Source organism: Hyla sarda, chromosome 11, assembly GCF_029499605.1.
Source record: "Hyla sarda isolate aHylSar1 chromosome 11, aHylSar1.hap1, whole genome shotgun sequence".
NCBI lineage: Eukaryota > Metazoa > Chordata > Amphibia > Anura > Hylidae > Hyla > Hyla sarda.
The window spans coordinates 98,357,127-98,374,070 of record NC_079199.1 but is presented as its reverse complement, the minus strand read 5'-3'; the positions used below and the strand labels follow the sequence as shown (position 1 = coordinate 98,374,070).

General features: G+C 43.9%; 2 protein-coding genes and 1 non-coding gene across 6 annotated transcripts in view; 1 reads left to right on the top strand and 2 right to left on the bottom strand.

Moving 5' to 3' along the window:
- Positions 1–13,020, top strand: part of LOC130295366 (uncharacterized) — a 44,724-nt gene extending 31,704 nt beyond the window's left edge. Inside the window, exon 2 of the mRNA XM_056546047.1 lies at positions 12,962–13,020. Within this exon, the coding sequence (XP_056402022.1) occupies positions 12,962–12,975 (14 nt within the window). The 3' untranslated portion in view covers positions 12,976–13,020. The remainder of the gene's footprint in view (positions 1–12,961) is intronic.
- Positions 1,163–16,944, bottom strand: part of KHDC4 (KH domain containing 4, pre-mRNA splicing factor) — a 28,653-nt gene continuing 12,871 nt past the window's right edge. The window contains exons 5-14 of one of the 4 annotated variants that reach the window (XM_056546044.1): positions 15,589–15,641; positions 15,315–15,478; positions 13,000–13,211; positions 11,417–11,477; positions 9,424–9,481; positions 7,486–7,745; positions 5,293–5,442; positions 3,699–3,811; positions 2,252–2,340; positions 1,163–1,704 (exon numbers count right to left, since the gene is read on the bottom strand). In XM_056546044.1, coding sequence (XP_056402019.1) covers positions 1,508–1,704; positions 2,252–2,340; positions 3,699–3,811; positions 5,293–5,442; positions 7,486–7,745; positions 9,424–9,481; positions 11,417–11,477; positions 13,000–13,211; positions 15,315–15,478; positions 15,589–15,641 — 1,357 coding nt within the window. In that variant the 3' untranslated portion in view covers positions 1,163–1,507. Of the gene's footprint in view, positions 2,341–3,698; positions 3,812–5,292; positions 5,443–7,485; positions 7,746–9,423; positions 9,482–11,416; positions 11,478–12,999; positions 13,212–15,314; positions 15,479–15,588; positions 15,642–16,944 lie in introns of all 4 variants that reach the window. The other 3 variants (XR_008848801.1, XM_056546043.1, XM_056546045.1) reach the window with 3 other exon arrangements.
- LOC130296126 (small Cajal body-specific RNA 4) lies at positions 10,998–11,127 on the bottom strand. Its single transcript, XR_008849126.1, has one exon. It is a non-coding gene; the product is annotated as a small Cajal body-specific RNA 4 (non-coding RNA).

The following is a 16,944-nucleotide window of genomic DNA, read 5'->3' as shown; positions in this document are numbered from 1 at the left end:
AGATATTCAGTTATCATTTACCTCTTTAAGGGGATCAGACTGGAGTCCAAACACCTCCAGTTATTTAATTATATTGGGACCCAGACTATAAATAAGTTAAAGGGGTACTCTTGGAGTATACAGCAGCTGATAAGTACTGGAAGGATTAAGATTTATAAATAGAAGTAATTTACAAATCTGTTTAACTTTCTGGCACCAGTTGATTTAAAATAGTTTTCTACTGGAGTACCTCATTAAAGGGGTACTCCCGTGGAAATTATTATTATTTTATTTTTTTTTTTTAAATCACCTGGTGCCAGAAAGTTAAACCGTTTTGTAAATCACTTCTATTAAAAAAATCTTAATCCTTTCAGTACTTTTTAGGGGCTGTATGCTAAAGAGAAATCCAAAAAAGAAATGCATTTCCTCTGATGTCATGACCACAGTGCTCTCTGCTGACCTCTGCTGTCCATTTTAGGAACTGTCCAGAGCAGGAGAAATCCCCATAGCAAACATATGCTGCTCTGGACAGTTCCTAAAATGGACAGCAGAGGTCAGCAGAGAGCACTGTGGTCATGACATCAGAGGAAATGCATTTCTTTTTTTGGATTTCTCTTTAGCATACAGCCCCTAAAAAGTACTGGAAGGATGCAGATTTTTTAATAGAAGTAATTTACAAATCTGTTTAACTTTCTGGCACCAGTTGATTTAAAAAAAAAAAAAAAATAATAATAATAATAATAATAATAAATGTTTTCCACGGGAGTACCCCTTTAATGAGGTACTCCAGTAGAAAACTATTTTAAATCAACTGGTGCCAGAAAGTTAAACAGATTTGTAAATTACTTCTATTTATAAATCTTAATCATTCCAGTACTTATCAGCTGCTGTATACTCCACAGGAAGTTAGTTTCTTTCTGTCTGACCACATTGCTCTCTGCTGACACCTCTGTCCATTGTCAGGAACTGTCCAGAGCAGGATAGGTTTGCTATGGGGATTTGGACAGTTCACGACATGGACAGAGGTGTCAGCAGAGAGCACTGTGGTCAGAAAGAAAAGGAACAACTCAACTTCCTCTGTAGTATACAGCAGCCGATAAGTACTGGAAGGATGAAGATTTTTTTTTTTTTAATAGAAGTAATTTACAAATCTGTTTAACTTTCTGGCACCAGTTGATTAAAAAAAAAAAAAAAATAAAATATGTTTTCAACTGGAGTAACTCTAAGCTGGGGATGGGAAGAGTACAAGTCGAGAGGGGAATCGGGAAAGGCCGAGCTCCAGCAAACCCAAATACCTCAAGGCAGGACAAGCTTGGCTTTCCAAATGGGATGTAAAAATCAGAAAGTGACAGTGATGGGGAGAAAAGATGGATCCCGTTTGCATCTCTTTACCTGCTCCTGCTTATAAAGTCTCCTTGTATTTATATATATTTAAAATAAAAAATAAAAAAAACACTGACAAGTTTGTGGTGTAAGCACATGCGAATTATTGCTACAAGTCACTGTGGGCTGTAATGTAACCAATGTTCTAAGGTGCCATCCAGAAGGGCATCTGTTGTTTGGCCCGCTGCTGGGAGGCGGGGTACTGGTATCCTACATTCCACCCTTGAGAGAAGGAACCTGAATTCTTGTGGCCCCCGTGCTCTTCTTCCTCATCGGAAGAGTCTCCGGCGTAGGCTACCAGACCAAAGGTTTTGTCAGTCTTTAGCTTCTTGGTGGGGGTATCTGAAAAATGTAAGAACAGCAGCCAAGGGGGGAGAGGGGGAGGGGAGACAAAACAGAGGAGGTATCGGAGGGCGGGGGGAAGAAATATAAAAAAGGAACAAAGAACGAGAGACAAAATACCCGCATCCGTTAATTCATAAGAAATAAATACATTAGTCGGAAACCATGTAACAGGCAAGAAGGTTCCCCCCGGACAGGTCACGCGTCAGGTCAACCGCAGCACGGGCAACACGGTCCACGGTCATGGAAGATAAGAGAAAATGGAGAAGAAAAAAAAAAAAAAAGAGACACAAAAAAAATACAAAAATATGCAGTTAGAGATGACACCAGAGAGTGTAACAAGCTGTCTCCCACCCTCTGTATAAAGGTCTCACAGGGTGGGGGACAGTATCATATACACAGGACCGGCTCAATAGCGGGGTCCTGCAGCAGCTTCCGGTGTGAGTGCTGATCAGTGACCTTGGCAGAGAAGGGGGGGGGGGGTTCTGTGCTGGCAGAATGAGCGCCCACCAGACAGAGCAGAGCTTCTTGGGCTCACAACACTCACCATCTGCACCGTCACAGCTCCGCGCGCTCCCTCGCTCCTCTGGACTCTTCTGCGTTAACATTGGTAACCCTGGTGGGGGCATCAGCTGCCTGCAAGGGGAGAGCAAGGAAATGGCTAAAATTAATGGACAAGTCCCGAAAACAGTATAAACACAGCGAAGCTTATCACCCCTGAAGACATTACTAGCGGGACACTAAAGTCACACACAACTACTACTCCTACTATGCCAGGATCAGAACATCTCACCCATGATAAATGGTAAAGGAAATTTGTAACAAACACAGGATAAGATCTCCTGCACCGGGCCCCGGCTCTCCCGTGCAGGTGTATCGCCTCCTCCATGTAGTTCGATAGGAGAGGTGGGGATGCAGCGTTTGTGTCTCCCGGCCTCTCCCATAGAGCTGTATGGGGAGGGGATGTACCGTCGACTGAGGGCGACTCTACGCGCATTAGCCGCTCTCACAGAACAGCAACGCCAGGGCCCATTTGGGAGATCGCAAGGGGGGGGGTCTCAGCAGTCAGACCCCGCACGAACAGAAACCATCACCTATCCTGTGGATAGGAGATAAGTTGTGATCACTGCAGATGTCCTTTAAGAGGGTTATTCCAGGAATAGAAAAACAATTTTTCCCCCAAAGAGCAACACACCCGTGTTCCGATCTTACAACTTTGCTCCTCTCACACCAGTGGAACGGAGCTGTAAAACCACACATATAGGAGCAGGGCTGTTTTTGGAAGAAACTAGCCAAATTTTTCTATACCTCTGATCAATGGGGATCCAACAGCTGGAACCCCTAGTATAGGAAGCACCCCCCACATGCCTCATCATATTATGACTTCCACATTTAGGGGGAAGGGGGCTGTGTACAAGTATAGAGAAGAGAATAGGGCCTATACAGCTATAGGGGAGAAACTAGGCAGAATGTTTAATAAAGACTTACAGTTATAGGGGAGAAACTAAGCAGAATGTTTAATAAAGACCTACAGCTAGAGAAGAAACTAAGCAGAATGTTTAATAAAGACTTACAGCTATAGAGGAGAAACTAAGCAGAAGGTTTAAGATTTACAGCTATAGAGGAGAAACTAAGCAGAATGTTTAATAAAGACTTACAGCTATAGAGGAGAAACTAAGCAGAAGGTTTAATAAAGATTTACAGCTATAGAGGAGAAACTAAGCAGAATGTTAAAGAACTATGGAGAAAAAGTTTGTGTTTCTTCACACCATATGAACAAAGCAAAAAAATTTCAGAGGTATCCATAGCCTTTATTTGTACAGGTTTTTAGCCCCTGAATGAAAACAGTCTTGTAAATGTGGGGCGAGTGTAATTTTATAGTGTGGCTGCAGCATAAATAGACATAACCCACCACAGGAAAGAATACAGAGGAATGAAAGCCAAAATAAAAAGGAGACTTGTCAGGTGTATACGTAGAGCCTGTGTGTTCTTACCTGTCCCTCTCTCGCTCTTTGCTGGAGGCTGGTTCAGGTTTAGCGGCTGGAGTCTCCACCTTGTTCTGGCCCAGGAAGCCTGTACCTAAATTAGTCATATGAATGGGTCCATGCTATGAGCAGAAAGATACACAGTGGCATTATTAGCAATTCTACAGGCGCGGTGCCATCTCCTGCTCCTCATTTATCACTGTATAGGGGGGTTGGCAACAGATCCTGCACTGTAGTGAAGAGCCCCCCATGAAAATAACCTACCCCTGTATTGTAACAACTAGTATGAGACTCTCCAGCCCATGCTTTTTATTGTTAAAAGGGGTACTCCGCTCCTAGACATCTTATCCCCTATCCAAAGGATAGAGTATAAGATGTCTGATCGTGGGGGTCCGGCCGATGAGACCCCCGCGATCTCTGCTCAGCATTTAGAACGCCGAGTGTGGGCGTCGTGACGTAACGTAACGGCCACGCCCCCTCAATGCAAGTCTATGGGAGGGGGCGTGGCGTCCACCACGCCCCCTCCCATAGACATGCATTGAGGAGGCCTGGCGTGACATCACGACCCCAGCCACCTGCTACAAGCTGGAGCAGTGGAGTACCCCTTTAAAGCCACTTTGCGACTCATATTAAAACTGCAATTTTTGTTAAAGGGCTACTCCAGTGAAATTTTTTTTTTTTTTTTTAAATCAGCTGATGCCAGAAAGTTAAAACAGATTTGTAAATGACTTCTATTAAAAAAAAATCTTTATATCTTTACCTGTCCAGTACTTTTTAGCAGCTGTATGCTGCAGAGGAAATTCTTTTCTTTTTACATTTCTTTTTTGTCTCATCCACAGTGCTCTCTGCTGACACCTCTGTCCATGTCAGGAACTGTCCAGAGCAGCATAGCTTTGCTATGGAGATTTTCTCCTGTGACAATTCCTGACACGGGCATCAGGTGTCAGCAACGAGCACTGTGGACAAGACAAAAATGAAATCCAAAAAGAAAAGAACTTCCTCTGTAGCATACAGCAGCTAATAAGTACTGGAAGGATAAAGATTTAACAGAAGTAATTTACAAATCTGTAACTTTCTGGCATCAGTTGATTTAAAAAAAAAAAAAAAAAACATTTTCCACTGGAGTACCCCTTTAAAAAAAATAAAAAACAGGGAATTGAGACACAGTAGGCAGGTGGTCCCACTCTGAAACATGCTCTGGTAGACCCCAATGTGTTGACCACCAATACATTTTCCCTTATCCAAATAGCTGTCATAGGGAAAACATATGGTTGGCCACAACTTCCACCAGCAATACCGGTTGACCGCCACAGGTGACCAGCCGACGTTGGATCAACTTCATATAAGAGGTTGTACTAGTGAAAAAGACCAGTGATCATGCCGTGCTCCAAATAAGGGTCTGAGCTGTGAAAGGTTAAAGGGGTAGTCCAGTTTAGGAAAAGCATGGAGGGGGCATATCAACGGGCAAGAGGAGATCCAGAGCACTGAACAGCGGTCGGACCCCAATCACACATTTAGCCGCTATTCTTTGGATAGGGGATGGATTTTCTTAAACGGGACAACCCCTTTAAAAGGATAGATGGATATGGAGGCGTTAAAGCACCTGGTAGCCCAGCAGGCCAGAGTCTTGTTCGTCAGGCAACTCCTCTGTAAATCTCCTTTTCTGTCCTTGAGGTGGTAAACTTGGCACCAGCTGAGGGGCGGTGACTGGTTTAACAGGAGCCGCTGGAACATATGGACTAACCATAGAAGCCTAATAAAAAAGGAGAAAACACTTAATGTACATCATGTGACATATTTACATATGAAAAACTTCAGTGCGAGACGAGTAACGAACCGAGCATCCTGTACTATACTCCAGAGCAGAGCTGCACTCACTATTCTGCTGGTGAGATCACTGTGTACATTACATTACTTATCCTATACTGATCCTGAGTTATATCCTGTATTATACTCCAGAGCTGCACTCACTATTCTGCTGGTGAGATCACTGTATACACACATTACATTACTCATCCTGTACTGATCCTGAGTTATATCCTGTATTATACTGCAGAGCTGTACTCCCTATTCTGCTGGTGAGGTCACTGTGTATATATATTACTTATCCTGTACTGATCCTGAGTTATATCCTGTATTATACACCAGAGCTGCACTCACTATTCTGCTGGTGAGGTCACTGTGTACATACATTACATTACTTATCCTGTACTGATCCTGAGTTATATCCTGTATTATACTCCACAGCTGCACTTACTATTCTGCTGGTGAGGTCACTGTGTACATACATTACATTACTTATCCTGTACTGATCCTGAGTTATATCCTGTATTATACTCCAGAGCTGTACTCACTATTCTGCTGGTGAGGTCACTGTGTATATATATTACATTACTTATCCTGTACTGATCCTGAGTTATATCCTGTATTATACTCCAGAGCTGTACTCACTATTCTGCTGGTGAGGTCACCGTGTACATACATTACATTACTTATCCTGTACTGATCCTGAGTTATATCCTGTATTATACTCCAGAACTGTACTCACTATTCTGCTGGGGGGGTCACTGTGTACATACATTACATTACTTATCCTGTACTGATCCTGAGTTATAACCTGTATTATACTCCAGAGCTGTACTCACTATTCTGCTGGTGAGGTCACTGTGTACATACATTACATTACTTGTCCTGTACTGATCCTGTGTTATATCCTGTATTATACTCCAGAGCTGTACTCACTATTCTGCTGGTGAGATCACTGTGTACATACATTACATATCCTGTACTGATCCTGTGTTATATCCTGTATTATACTCCAGAGCTGTACTCACTATTCTGCTGGTGAGGTCACTGTGTACATACATTACATTAATGATCCTGTACTGATCCTGAGTTATATCCTGTATTATACTCCAGAGCTGTACTCACTATTCTGCTGGTGAGGTCACTGTGTACATTCATTACTTCTTCTGTATTGCTCCACTGTACTATAGGAGCTTAGTTAAAGGGGTACTCCACTTGAAAAAAAAATTTTTTAAATCAACTTGTGCCAGAAAGTTACAGACTTGTAAAGTACTTTGATAAAAAAAAAACAATCTTATATCCTTTCAGCACTTAACTGCTGTATGCTCCAGAGGAAGTTGTGTAGTTCTTTCCAGTTTGACCACAGTGCTCTTTGCTGTCCATTTTAGGAACTGTACAGAGTAGGAGCAAATACCCATTAAAAAAAACCTATCCTGCTCTGGACAGTTCCTAAACTGGACAGAGGTGTCAGCAGAGAGCACTGTGGTCAGGCAGAAAGGAAATTCAAACTGAAAATAACTTCCTGTGGATCATAACAGCAGCTGATAAGTACTGGAAGGATTAAGATTTTTTAATTGAAGTAATTTACAAATCTGTTTAACTTTCTGGCACCAGTTGATTTATAAAAAATAAATAAATAAAAAAAAAAAAAAATGTTTTCCAGTGGAGTACCCCTTTAATCTGTTGAGGGGCAGGTTTGTAGTCAAGCTTGGTGACTGTTTAGTGCAGAAACACATGATCCGAATACTGTAATACAATGTACTAATAGGTGAGTAACTAACTGTTTCCCAACCAGGGTGCCTCCAGCTGTTGCAAAACTACAACTCCCAGCATGCCCGGACAGCCAACGGCTGTCCGGGCATGCTGGGAGTTGTAGTTTTGCAACAGCTGGAGGCACCCTGGTTGGGAAACAATGAACAATAAAGGCAGAGTTCCATCAATATTGCTAAAGTAATCCAGGAAGAGGTCACCTTGTTATACAGTCACTTACTGGAATGGTGGTGACCGGAGGCTGCACTTGGGGGACTGGATATCGTGTCGGTACAGGTGGTACAGGAGCAGGCATGGTGGGCACGACAGCAGGTACTGGAGGCACCGGGGTGCCCATTGGTGTAGGAACTACATATGGCACTTGCACTGGCTGCTGAGGTGGTATCGGTGGCACCACAGGAAATCCAGTCTGGTAGCCGTTCGTTGCATAGTATGGCGGTTGGATGGGTACAGCGCTCATTGGTGGTGGCTGGGCATACCCTGAAAAATAAAATAAAGTAAATCCTCAATCCCTGTACAGAAGATGGGTTTATTAATACATGACTTTTAGTACACAGACCGCACTGCTTCATGCCTGAAAGATTTTAAACCTGCATGGGGAGAAATCCCCGCCAAATAGACTGTCCAGAGCAAGATGCTTGGCACTCGGCAACCATCCCTGGCATACAGTAGCACAACCAAGGGGGGGGGGGGGGGGGGTCTAGAATATTTTTTATTGTTTTGCAACAGCTCAAAGGGGTATTCCAGCCATACACATCTTAGCCCCTATCCAAAAGGACAGGGGATAAGATGAAGACGATGATCCAGCACTTAGGGAACAATAGCTTTATTGAAGATCACTTGACACTTCAAACCGACCAGTCCATCAGACACATTTCGAGCGCATGTGTTCCTCCTCGGTGACGCTCGAAACGCGTCTGACTGGTGCAAACGTCGCTCCGTGCCGGACGCAGTGACTGGCGACGCAGAGCGGAGGCTGGCATCATCATGGCCACGCCCCCTTAATGCAAGTCTATGGGAGGGGGCGTGACTCATCACGCCTCCACCCATAGACTTGCATTGAGGGGGCGTGGCTGTGACGTCACAAGCCTCTGGCGCTGCACCCGACGCTCTAAACGAACGCAGGGTGCAGCAGCGACCAGACCCCGGTGATTAGACATCTTATCCCCCAATCCTTTGGATAGGGGATAAGATGTCTAGGGGCGGAGTAGCCCCTTTAATATCAACATTTGTAGTTCTCAAAGCTGAGGGTTTGTTACAACTGTATTGAGTCCAGATCACTCAAAGCTCCTTGAAGCAAGCATCAGCCTTGTGTCAGGTCTCAATTCAACGTAAACGATATAATGGCCTCTAAGCCAGTGTTTCTCAATCGGGGTGCCTCCAGCTGTTGAAAAACTACAACTCCCAGCATGCCCGGACAGCCGTAGGCTGTCCTGGCATGCTGGGAGTTGTAGTTTTTAGAGATGAGCGAACTTACAGTAAATTCGATTTGTCACGAACTTCTCAGCTCTGCGTTTGCTGACTTTTCCTGCATAAATTAGTTCAGCTTTCCGGTGGTCTGGTGGGTAGGAAAAGGTGGATACAGTCCTAGGAAAAGAGTCTCCTAGGACTGTATCCACCTTTTCCAGCCCATGGGAGCACCTGAAGGCTGAACTAATTTATGAAGGAAAAGTCATCAATAGAGATGAGCAAATTTACAGTAAATTCGATTCGTCACGAACTTCTCAGCTCGGCAGTTTATGACATCCTGCATAAATGAGTTCAGCTTTCCGGTGCCTCCGGTGGGCTGGAAAAGGTGGATACAGTCCTAGGAGACTCTTTCCTAGGAATGTATCCACCTTTTCCAGCCCACCGGAGCACCTGAAGGCTGAACTAATTTATGCAGGATAAGTCATCAACTGCTGAGCCGAGAAGTTCGTGACGAATCAAATTCACTGTAAGTTCGCTCATCTTTAGTAGTTTTGCAACAGCTGCACAGGCCTTGGTTGGGAGATGTCGTAGACTCCATCAGAGAAAATCGCAAAGCTCTGCAGCCCCTTATTTATAGAAAGGCGCGAGATGTAGAGGCTGCCAGGGTCATTTCATATCATGGCTTCGAAACTGCACTTTAAACCCGTGTCAGAGAGGAGTCAGGTTTCCAGAAGCTAAGATCACATACCGGGTAGAGGAGCGGCAGAGCTGATCTGATTGACAAACCTGGAATACTCCGTGTGAACCTGAGGGACAGAAAAACAAATTAAATTATATTCAAAATAAAATTCTATGCAAAATAAAATTCTATTGCATTGAGGGGTTCAGTAAACATCCGACACTAATCGATTGCGCGGTTCCCAAGACTTCTGCTTCCACTGAATGAAAACCTTCATTAGTTACTACCAGAGGAGCCGTGAAGCTCATGTGGTAACAGCAAGCAGAGATCTTGAAAGCAGGGAGGAATTAGTACACAAGGTATATTGGGTACTTGCACGCCTGCATCCTCTCCGGCTGTTTATACCGGGGGTAATGGGATCTCCACCATCATTCTGCAGGGCTCACGTTAAATACTGTGGAACCACCACAACTTACAAAAATACCCAACTTCTCCCCTATCCTGGGGATAGAGAATAAGTGTCTGAAAAAGTTCAGTGCCTTGGACTATCCCTTTAACCGTATTCTCACGGACAGTATTCTGCGCAGATTTGATGGGCAGGATTTTCTGCAGCAGATTTCGATATAAACTGAACACAGCTTGAAATACTGTACGTGTACATAGACCCTAAAGGGAACTCGTGGAAAACTACTTTTTTTGTCAAATGAACCGATGCCAGAAAGTTACAGATTTGTAAATTACTTCTATTAAAAAAAAAAAAAAAAAAAATCTTCATCCTTCCAGTACTTATCAGCTGCTATATGCTCCAGTGGAAGTTTTGTAGTTCTTTCCAGTTTGACCACAGTGTTCTCTGCTGACACCTCTGTCCATTTTAGGAACTGTTTAGAGCAGGAGCAAATCCCCATAGAAAACCTCTCTTGCTCTGGACAGTTCCTAAAATGGACAGAGGTGTCAGCAGAGAGCACTGTGGTCAGACAGAAAGGAAATTCAAAAAGAAGAGAACTTCCTGTGGAGCATACAGCAGCTGATAAGTACTGGAAGGATTAAGATTTTTTTTAATAGAAGTAATTTACAAATCTGTTTAACTTTCTGGAGGCAGTTAATAGGAAAAATGGTTATCCACAGGAGCACCCCTTTCTACAATTTATAATAATTTTTTTTCTGAAAAAGGATTTCAGGAATTTCGAAGATAGAAGGTAGAGATGAGCGAACTTACAGTAAATTCGATTTGTCACGAACTTCTCGGCTCGGCAGTTTATGACTTTTCCTGCGTAAATTAGTTCAGCTTTCCAGTGCTCCGGTGGGCTGGAAAAGGTGGATATAGTCCTAGGAAAGAGTCTCCTAGGACTGTATCCACCTTTTCCAGCCCACCGGAAAGCTGAACTAATTTACGCAGGATAAGTCATCAACTGCCGAGCCGAGAAGTTCGTGACGAATCGAATTTACTGTAAGTTCGCTCATCTCTAATAGAAGGCAAAAGGAGAGAAGCAATCTTGGCCAAAATATAGCTTCAGGTAAGACGTAACTCTGGAACATTCAGTCATGGGGTTAAAAAAAGAAAAAAAAAAAGGGAATGTCAAAAGTGCAAAAGAGAAAGCAGCATTAATACATGCAGTAGTGGTTATGATTGACATGACCTGGATAAATGTTGTATGGAGCAGTCAGCCCTGACCCCACCTGGAAGCACGGCTGCTCTCTTACCATACATTTTCTATAGGAGGGTGGTATCAGCGGAACCTCCCTTTACAGACTCCGCTTTCTTAACCCTCCAGAGGCGGCAAAACCAAGGCTATGAGTAGATTTGTCACAAACTTCTCGGCTCGGCAGTTGATTACTTTATCCTGCATAAATTAGTTCAGCTTTCCGGTGCTCCGGATAAGGTGGATACAGTCCTAGGAGACTCTTTCCTAGGACTGTATCCACCTTTTCCAGCCCACCGGAGCACCGGAAAGCTGAACTAATTTACGCAGGATAAGTCATCAACTGCCGAGCCGAGAAGTTCGTGACGAATCGAATTTACTGTAAGTTCGCTCATCTCTAGCTGTGAGGCCTGGACACTTACTGTCTGTAGGAGATTCTCGCACAGCTTCTTGGCAGCTGCCAGGCCTTCAGGCTTTGGGTGGCTGTGAGGGAAAAAAAAAGGGGAAAGATCCTTAGACTATGAATTTTACAGATTATACCCAAATAAATCTAATATTTAAGCTATCCCCTATGCCAGTGTTTTTTTGGAATCAGGGTTCCTGCTGCTGTTGCAAAACTACAACTCCCAGCATGCCCGGACAGCCGAAGGCTGTCCGGGCATGCTGGGAGTTGTAGTTTTGCAACAGCTGGAGGCACTCTGGTCAGAAAACACTGACCTATAAGTATAGAGGAACTCCTCCTATAGGCTGAAGTTGCTGTAAAGTGCTCCATGTAATGCTTCAAATTTATAAGGGGTTATCCAGGAAAAAAAAAAATTTTTTTATATATATTAACTGGTTCCAGAAAGTTAAACAGATTTGTAAATTACTTCTATTAAAAAAAAAAAAAAAACTTATCCTTTCAGTACTTATGAGCTTCTGAAGTTAAGGTTATTCTTTTCTGTCTAAGTGCTCTCTGATGACACGTGTTTCGGGAAACGCCCAGTTTAGAAGCAAATTCCCATATCAAACCTCTTCTAAACTGGGCGGTTCCCGAGACACGTGTCATCAGAGAGCACTTAGACAGAAAAGAACAACCTTAACTTCAGAAGCTCATAAGTACTGAAGGATTAAGATTTTTTTAATAGAAGTAATTTACAAATCTGTTTACCTTTCTGGAGTTAGTTGATATATATAAAACAAGTTTTTTCCTGGAGTACCCCTTTAAGCATTATTAAAGACAATAGAAATTAAGTAAATAGTGTCAACTTTCTCACAGATGGGCCATAAAGTTAAATGAGATCTGCAGCCCTAGACACGTATCCCCTAGTCTCAGTTCAGGGGATAAGTGCCTGATCGCAGGGGGGGTCCGAATGCTGGGACCCCCTCGCAATCTCCTGTATGGAGGCCCCGGCTCTTCCGTGCAGGAGGGGTGTCGGCCAACACGCCCCTTCAGTGTATCTCTATGGGAGACCCCTCTGTTCATTTTAGGAACTGTCCAGAGTGGGAGCAAATCCCCATAGTAAACCTATCCTGCTCCAGACAGTTCCTAAAATGGACAGAGGTGTCAGCAGAGAGCACCGAGGTCAGACAGAAATGGACATTCAAAAAGAAAATGACTTTCTGTGGAGCAAATAGAAGCTGATAAGTACTAGAAGGATTAAGATTTTTAAATAGAAGTAATTAACAAATCTGTTTAACTTTCTGGCACCAGTTGATTTGAAAAAAATAAAAATAAAAAAAGTTTTTTCAGGGTAGTACTCCTTTAAGGGTGCATTCCCACGTGGCATATTTTGCTGCGTATTTGGTGCTGCGTATTTTCCTACCCATTGACTTCAACAGAGAAAATAAAATACGCAGCAGCAAATACGCCGTGTGGGAAAAAGGAAGCCACGTGTCAGCCTATAAAACCAGGCTCTGAACAGAACCATCTCTCCCCCCACTGTTTCTAAGAAAAATAAAATTAACATTATCTGCTTTGTGGGTAGGTAAAGAAAGGTAGACTTCTCCTTTAAGACGGACAAACCTGATATAGATGTACATGGGCTCAAAGGCTTCCCGTCCAGATGCCGGCTCAATGCAACCCGAACCTTTTCCTCTGAGGAACACTTTAGCTCCAGTTTCCATCTGGATGTGCTGAAGGTAAGAACAACCCGGCCCTTCCACCTTCTCCTTCACGTTGAAAGTGATTACGGCGTGCTCCAGCCCCACAAATAACTTGTCCTGGACGTAATGTAACTGCAAAATAAAAGAAATCACCTTAGATCTAAGGAGTTAAAGGGAACCTGTCACCCGTTTCACGCTGCCCAAACCACAGGCAGCATAAAACCGGTGCAAGGACTGGGATCCCAACACAATACAATTTACTCTTTAGGCCTCGTTCACAAAGGCGGAATTTCTGAGCGGAATCAGGAAAAATTCGGATTCAGACCTCCATGTCAAATCTTTGTGTGGAACCCACTCGGAAATGCATTGCTGTCTATGGTGGCGTTTCCCAACCAGGGGTGCCTCCAGCTGTTGCAAAACTACAACTTCCAGCATGTTGGACTATATAGTAGTATATAGTATAGGTCGGTGTTTCCCAACCAGGGGTGCCTCCAGCTGTTGCAAAACTACAACTCCCAGCATGTTGAACTATATAGTAGTATGTAGTATAGGTCAGTGTTTCCCAACCAGGGGTGCCTCCAGCTGTTGCAAAACTACAACTCCCAGTATGTTGGACAATATAGTATAGGTCAGTGTTTCCCAATCAGGGTGCCTCCAGCTGTTGTAGAACTACAACTCCCAGCATGTTGGACTATATAGTAGTATATAGGTCAATGTTTCCTCCAGCTGTTGCAAGACTACAACTCCCAGCATGTTGGACTATATAGTAGTATATAGTATAGGTCCGTGTTTCCCAACCAGGGGTGCCTCCAGCTGTTGCAAAACTACAACTCCCAGCATGTTGGACTATATAGTAGTATATAGTATAGGTCAATGTTTCCTCCAGCTGTTGCAAAACTACAACTCCCAGCATGTTGGACTATATAGTAGTATATAGCATAGGTCAATGTTTCCTCCAGCTGTTGCAAAACTACAACTCCCAGCATGCCCAGACAGCCGCTGGCTGTCTGGGCATGCTGAAAGTTGTAGTTTTGCACCATCTGGAGGCCTCGTGGTTGGGAAACGCTGGTCTACAGAGACAGCGCACTTCCAAGCGTACATTCTGCTGACGCTTTGTGAACGTAGCCTTATGCTTGGGTGTTTCAGAGGAATCAGTTTAAAAAAAATCCAGTGTGATTCGGTTGAGAAGTCATGGCGGAGGTCCCTGCAAATGCTCCACGCCCTTGCTCAGCCTTGAGAAATACGTCTCTCTTTCTGCATTTGGGCAGAGAAGCCTCATTCAAGGACAGCAGGGAATGTCGGCCTCCCACGACTAGTTAACTGGGTTGTAGAGGTTTTTCTAAACTATGATTTCTCTTATGTACCTGAGCTTAAAGAGAAACATTTGAGTGTGTTGGGGGGGGGGGGGGGATACCTGTGGCTAATGTCAAACAAACAATTCAGACTACATTGTGATAAAATAGCTTAAAAAGGGAAACTTCACTACTAGACATTTTATCCTCTATCCAAAGATATCTGATTGCGAGGGGTCCCAGCGGCGGGACCCCCGCGATCAGACATCTTGTCCCCATATCAACATTTGAAGTTCTCCCAGCTGAGGGTTTGTTACAACTGCATTGAGTCCAGACCAATCAAAGCTCCTTGAACCAAACACATCGGCCTTGTGTCAGGTCTCAACACGACAGATACGATACAATGGCCTCGAAGTCAGTGTTTCCCAACCAGGGTTCCCCCAGCTGTTGCAAAACTACAACTCCCAGCATGCCAGGTAGTTGTAGTTTTGCAACAGTACCCCTTTAAAAAGTTCCCTAATCACATCTTTTTACCATTTCTACAAAGACCCTTCCGTTCCTGAGATATGAGGGTTTATAGTTTGATAATAAATGGAATCGGCTATAATCAGCTGCTGGAGTTGAGTTGTTCTTTTCTGTCTGGCAACAGTGCGCTCTGCTGACATCTCTGCTTGTCTCGGGAACTGCACAGAGTAGAAGAGGTTTTCTATGGGGATTTGCTTCTACTCTGGACAGTTCCCGATACAGGTGTCATCAGAGAGGACTTAGACAGAAAAGAACAACTCAACTTCAGCAGCTCCTAAGTACTGAAAGGATTAAGATTTTTTTTTATAGAAGTAATTTACAAATCTGTATAACTTTCCGGAGCCAGTTAAGATGGATTGCAGTTCAAGTAAAAAAAAAAAAAAAACTCTTAGTTGTATTAGTTTTATGCAATACATACCCCAGACTGAAAGGGTGGCTTGGGAGGTGCCACAGGCGCTACCGGTGTCACGGTGGCTGGTTGGTGATATACAGTCACAGTGGCGCCATTGAAGGTTGGACTGGAACCAGTGGCTGCTTTCACTACTCCATTGGTAATTATTTCCTTGATTCGGTTCACTGCACCTGTTGACGGTGAAGAGCAACTTGTATATACTGCACTGAGGTATATGACACACAAGGAAATGTGCCCTACTGCCCCCTCCCCAAATACAATTACATTACAATCTACTTACGGTCCACAAGTTCCCTGGTCTGACCCTGAACATGTAGATAGAGCGGCCGATCTCTGCCAGAGTGAAGAGAGGGTGAAATGAGTAAGAAAAGCCTTGAATGGTTAGAAGATGAAAGGTCTTAAAGGACATATTCAGCGCACAACTATTGCTTTTCCCATACAGCAGAAACAAAACATAACTTTCCAATATACTTGCGTTTTCTGTCTTTCATCTGTAAGCTCGGTAGTTCTCCCACCTAGTGTGACTTTCCAGCCCATAGAGCTGCATTAGGCAGCCATATTAGGCTCGTCACTACTCCCACAGTGCACCAGGAAGGTTTTCTCCCTCCCGTCCCCTCCTGCTCCAGCATGATGAGCCGCCCCTTATTAATATTCATTAGCCCATCCCTGATAGGCCGAGCTCTGCAGTCTCCTGTATGCAGATTGTAACCCCCAGCCAGCTCGGATAAACCTGATCCCCGCCGCCATTCTTAATGAGATTCTCTCAAGTACAGTGGTCTGCAATCTATGTGTCTCCAGCGGTGGCAAACTACTAATACCAGCATGCCTGGACAGCATTTGGTTGTCAAGGCATGCTGGGATTAGTAGTTTTGCAACCGCTGGAGACACATGGATAGCAGCCCACTGTACTTGATATAATCTGAAAGAATGCCGGTGGGGATCGGGTTTTTATTCAGAGCAAATCCCGACCACCTTTGGCTGTCCAGGCATGCTGGGAGTTGTAGTTGAGCCACCGCAGGGGGAAACACAACCATGAGCCTGCTCCCGCCGCATAGGGAAGTAGTAGTACCAGCACCGAGGGACAGCAAAAAGCTGTTGCTAAACTACAACTCCCATAATTTTCAGACAGGCAAATGATATCTGGGAACGATGGGGGTTGTAGTTTCAGAACAGCGAGCCTTCAGTTGTTGCTAAATTACAACTCCCGTCATTTCCAGAAGGCCAAAGGCTGTCTAGGAATGATGGGGGTTGTTGGGCAACATCTGGAGGCTCCCTATTTGGAATCACTTTTTATGGGCCTTCTCCCCAGGGGAGACCGCCCAAAATGTACTAACCTTTTTTTCGTGTTTTACTTTTCTTCTCATTTCAGATATGTGTATGTGGAGGACTACTTCAGTGGACTACGACGAGGACCAGCTTTTAAAAAAAAAAAAAATCTTAATAAAATGGTTAATGAGGGCTTGTCGGGGGAGTGTTTTTTTGGAATTAAAAAAGTTTTTAAAACATGTGTTGTGTTTTTTGTTTATTTATTTATTTTACAGGCTTAGTAGTGGAAGCTGTCTTATAGACGGAGTCCATTACTAAGCCAGGGCTTAACATTAGCCCCAAAACCAGCTAGTCCGTATCCAACACCCCA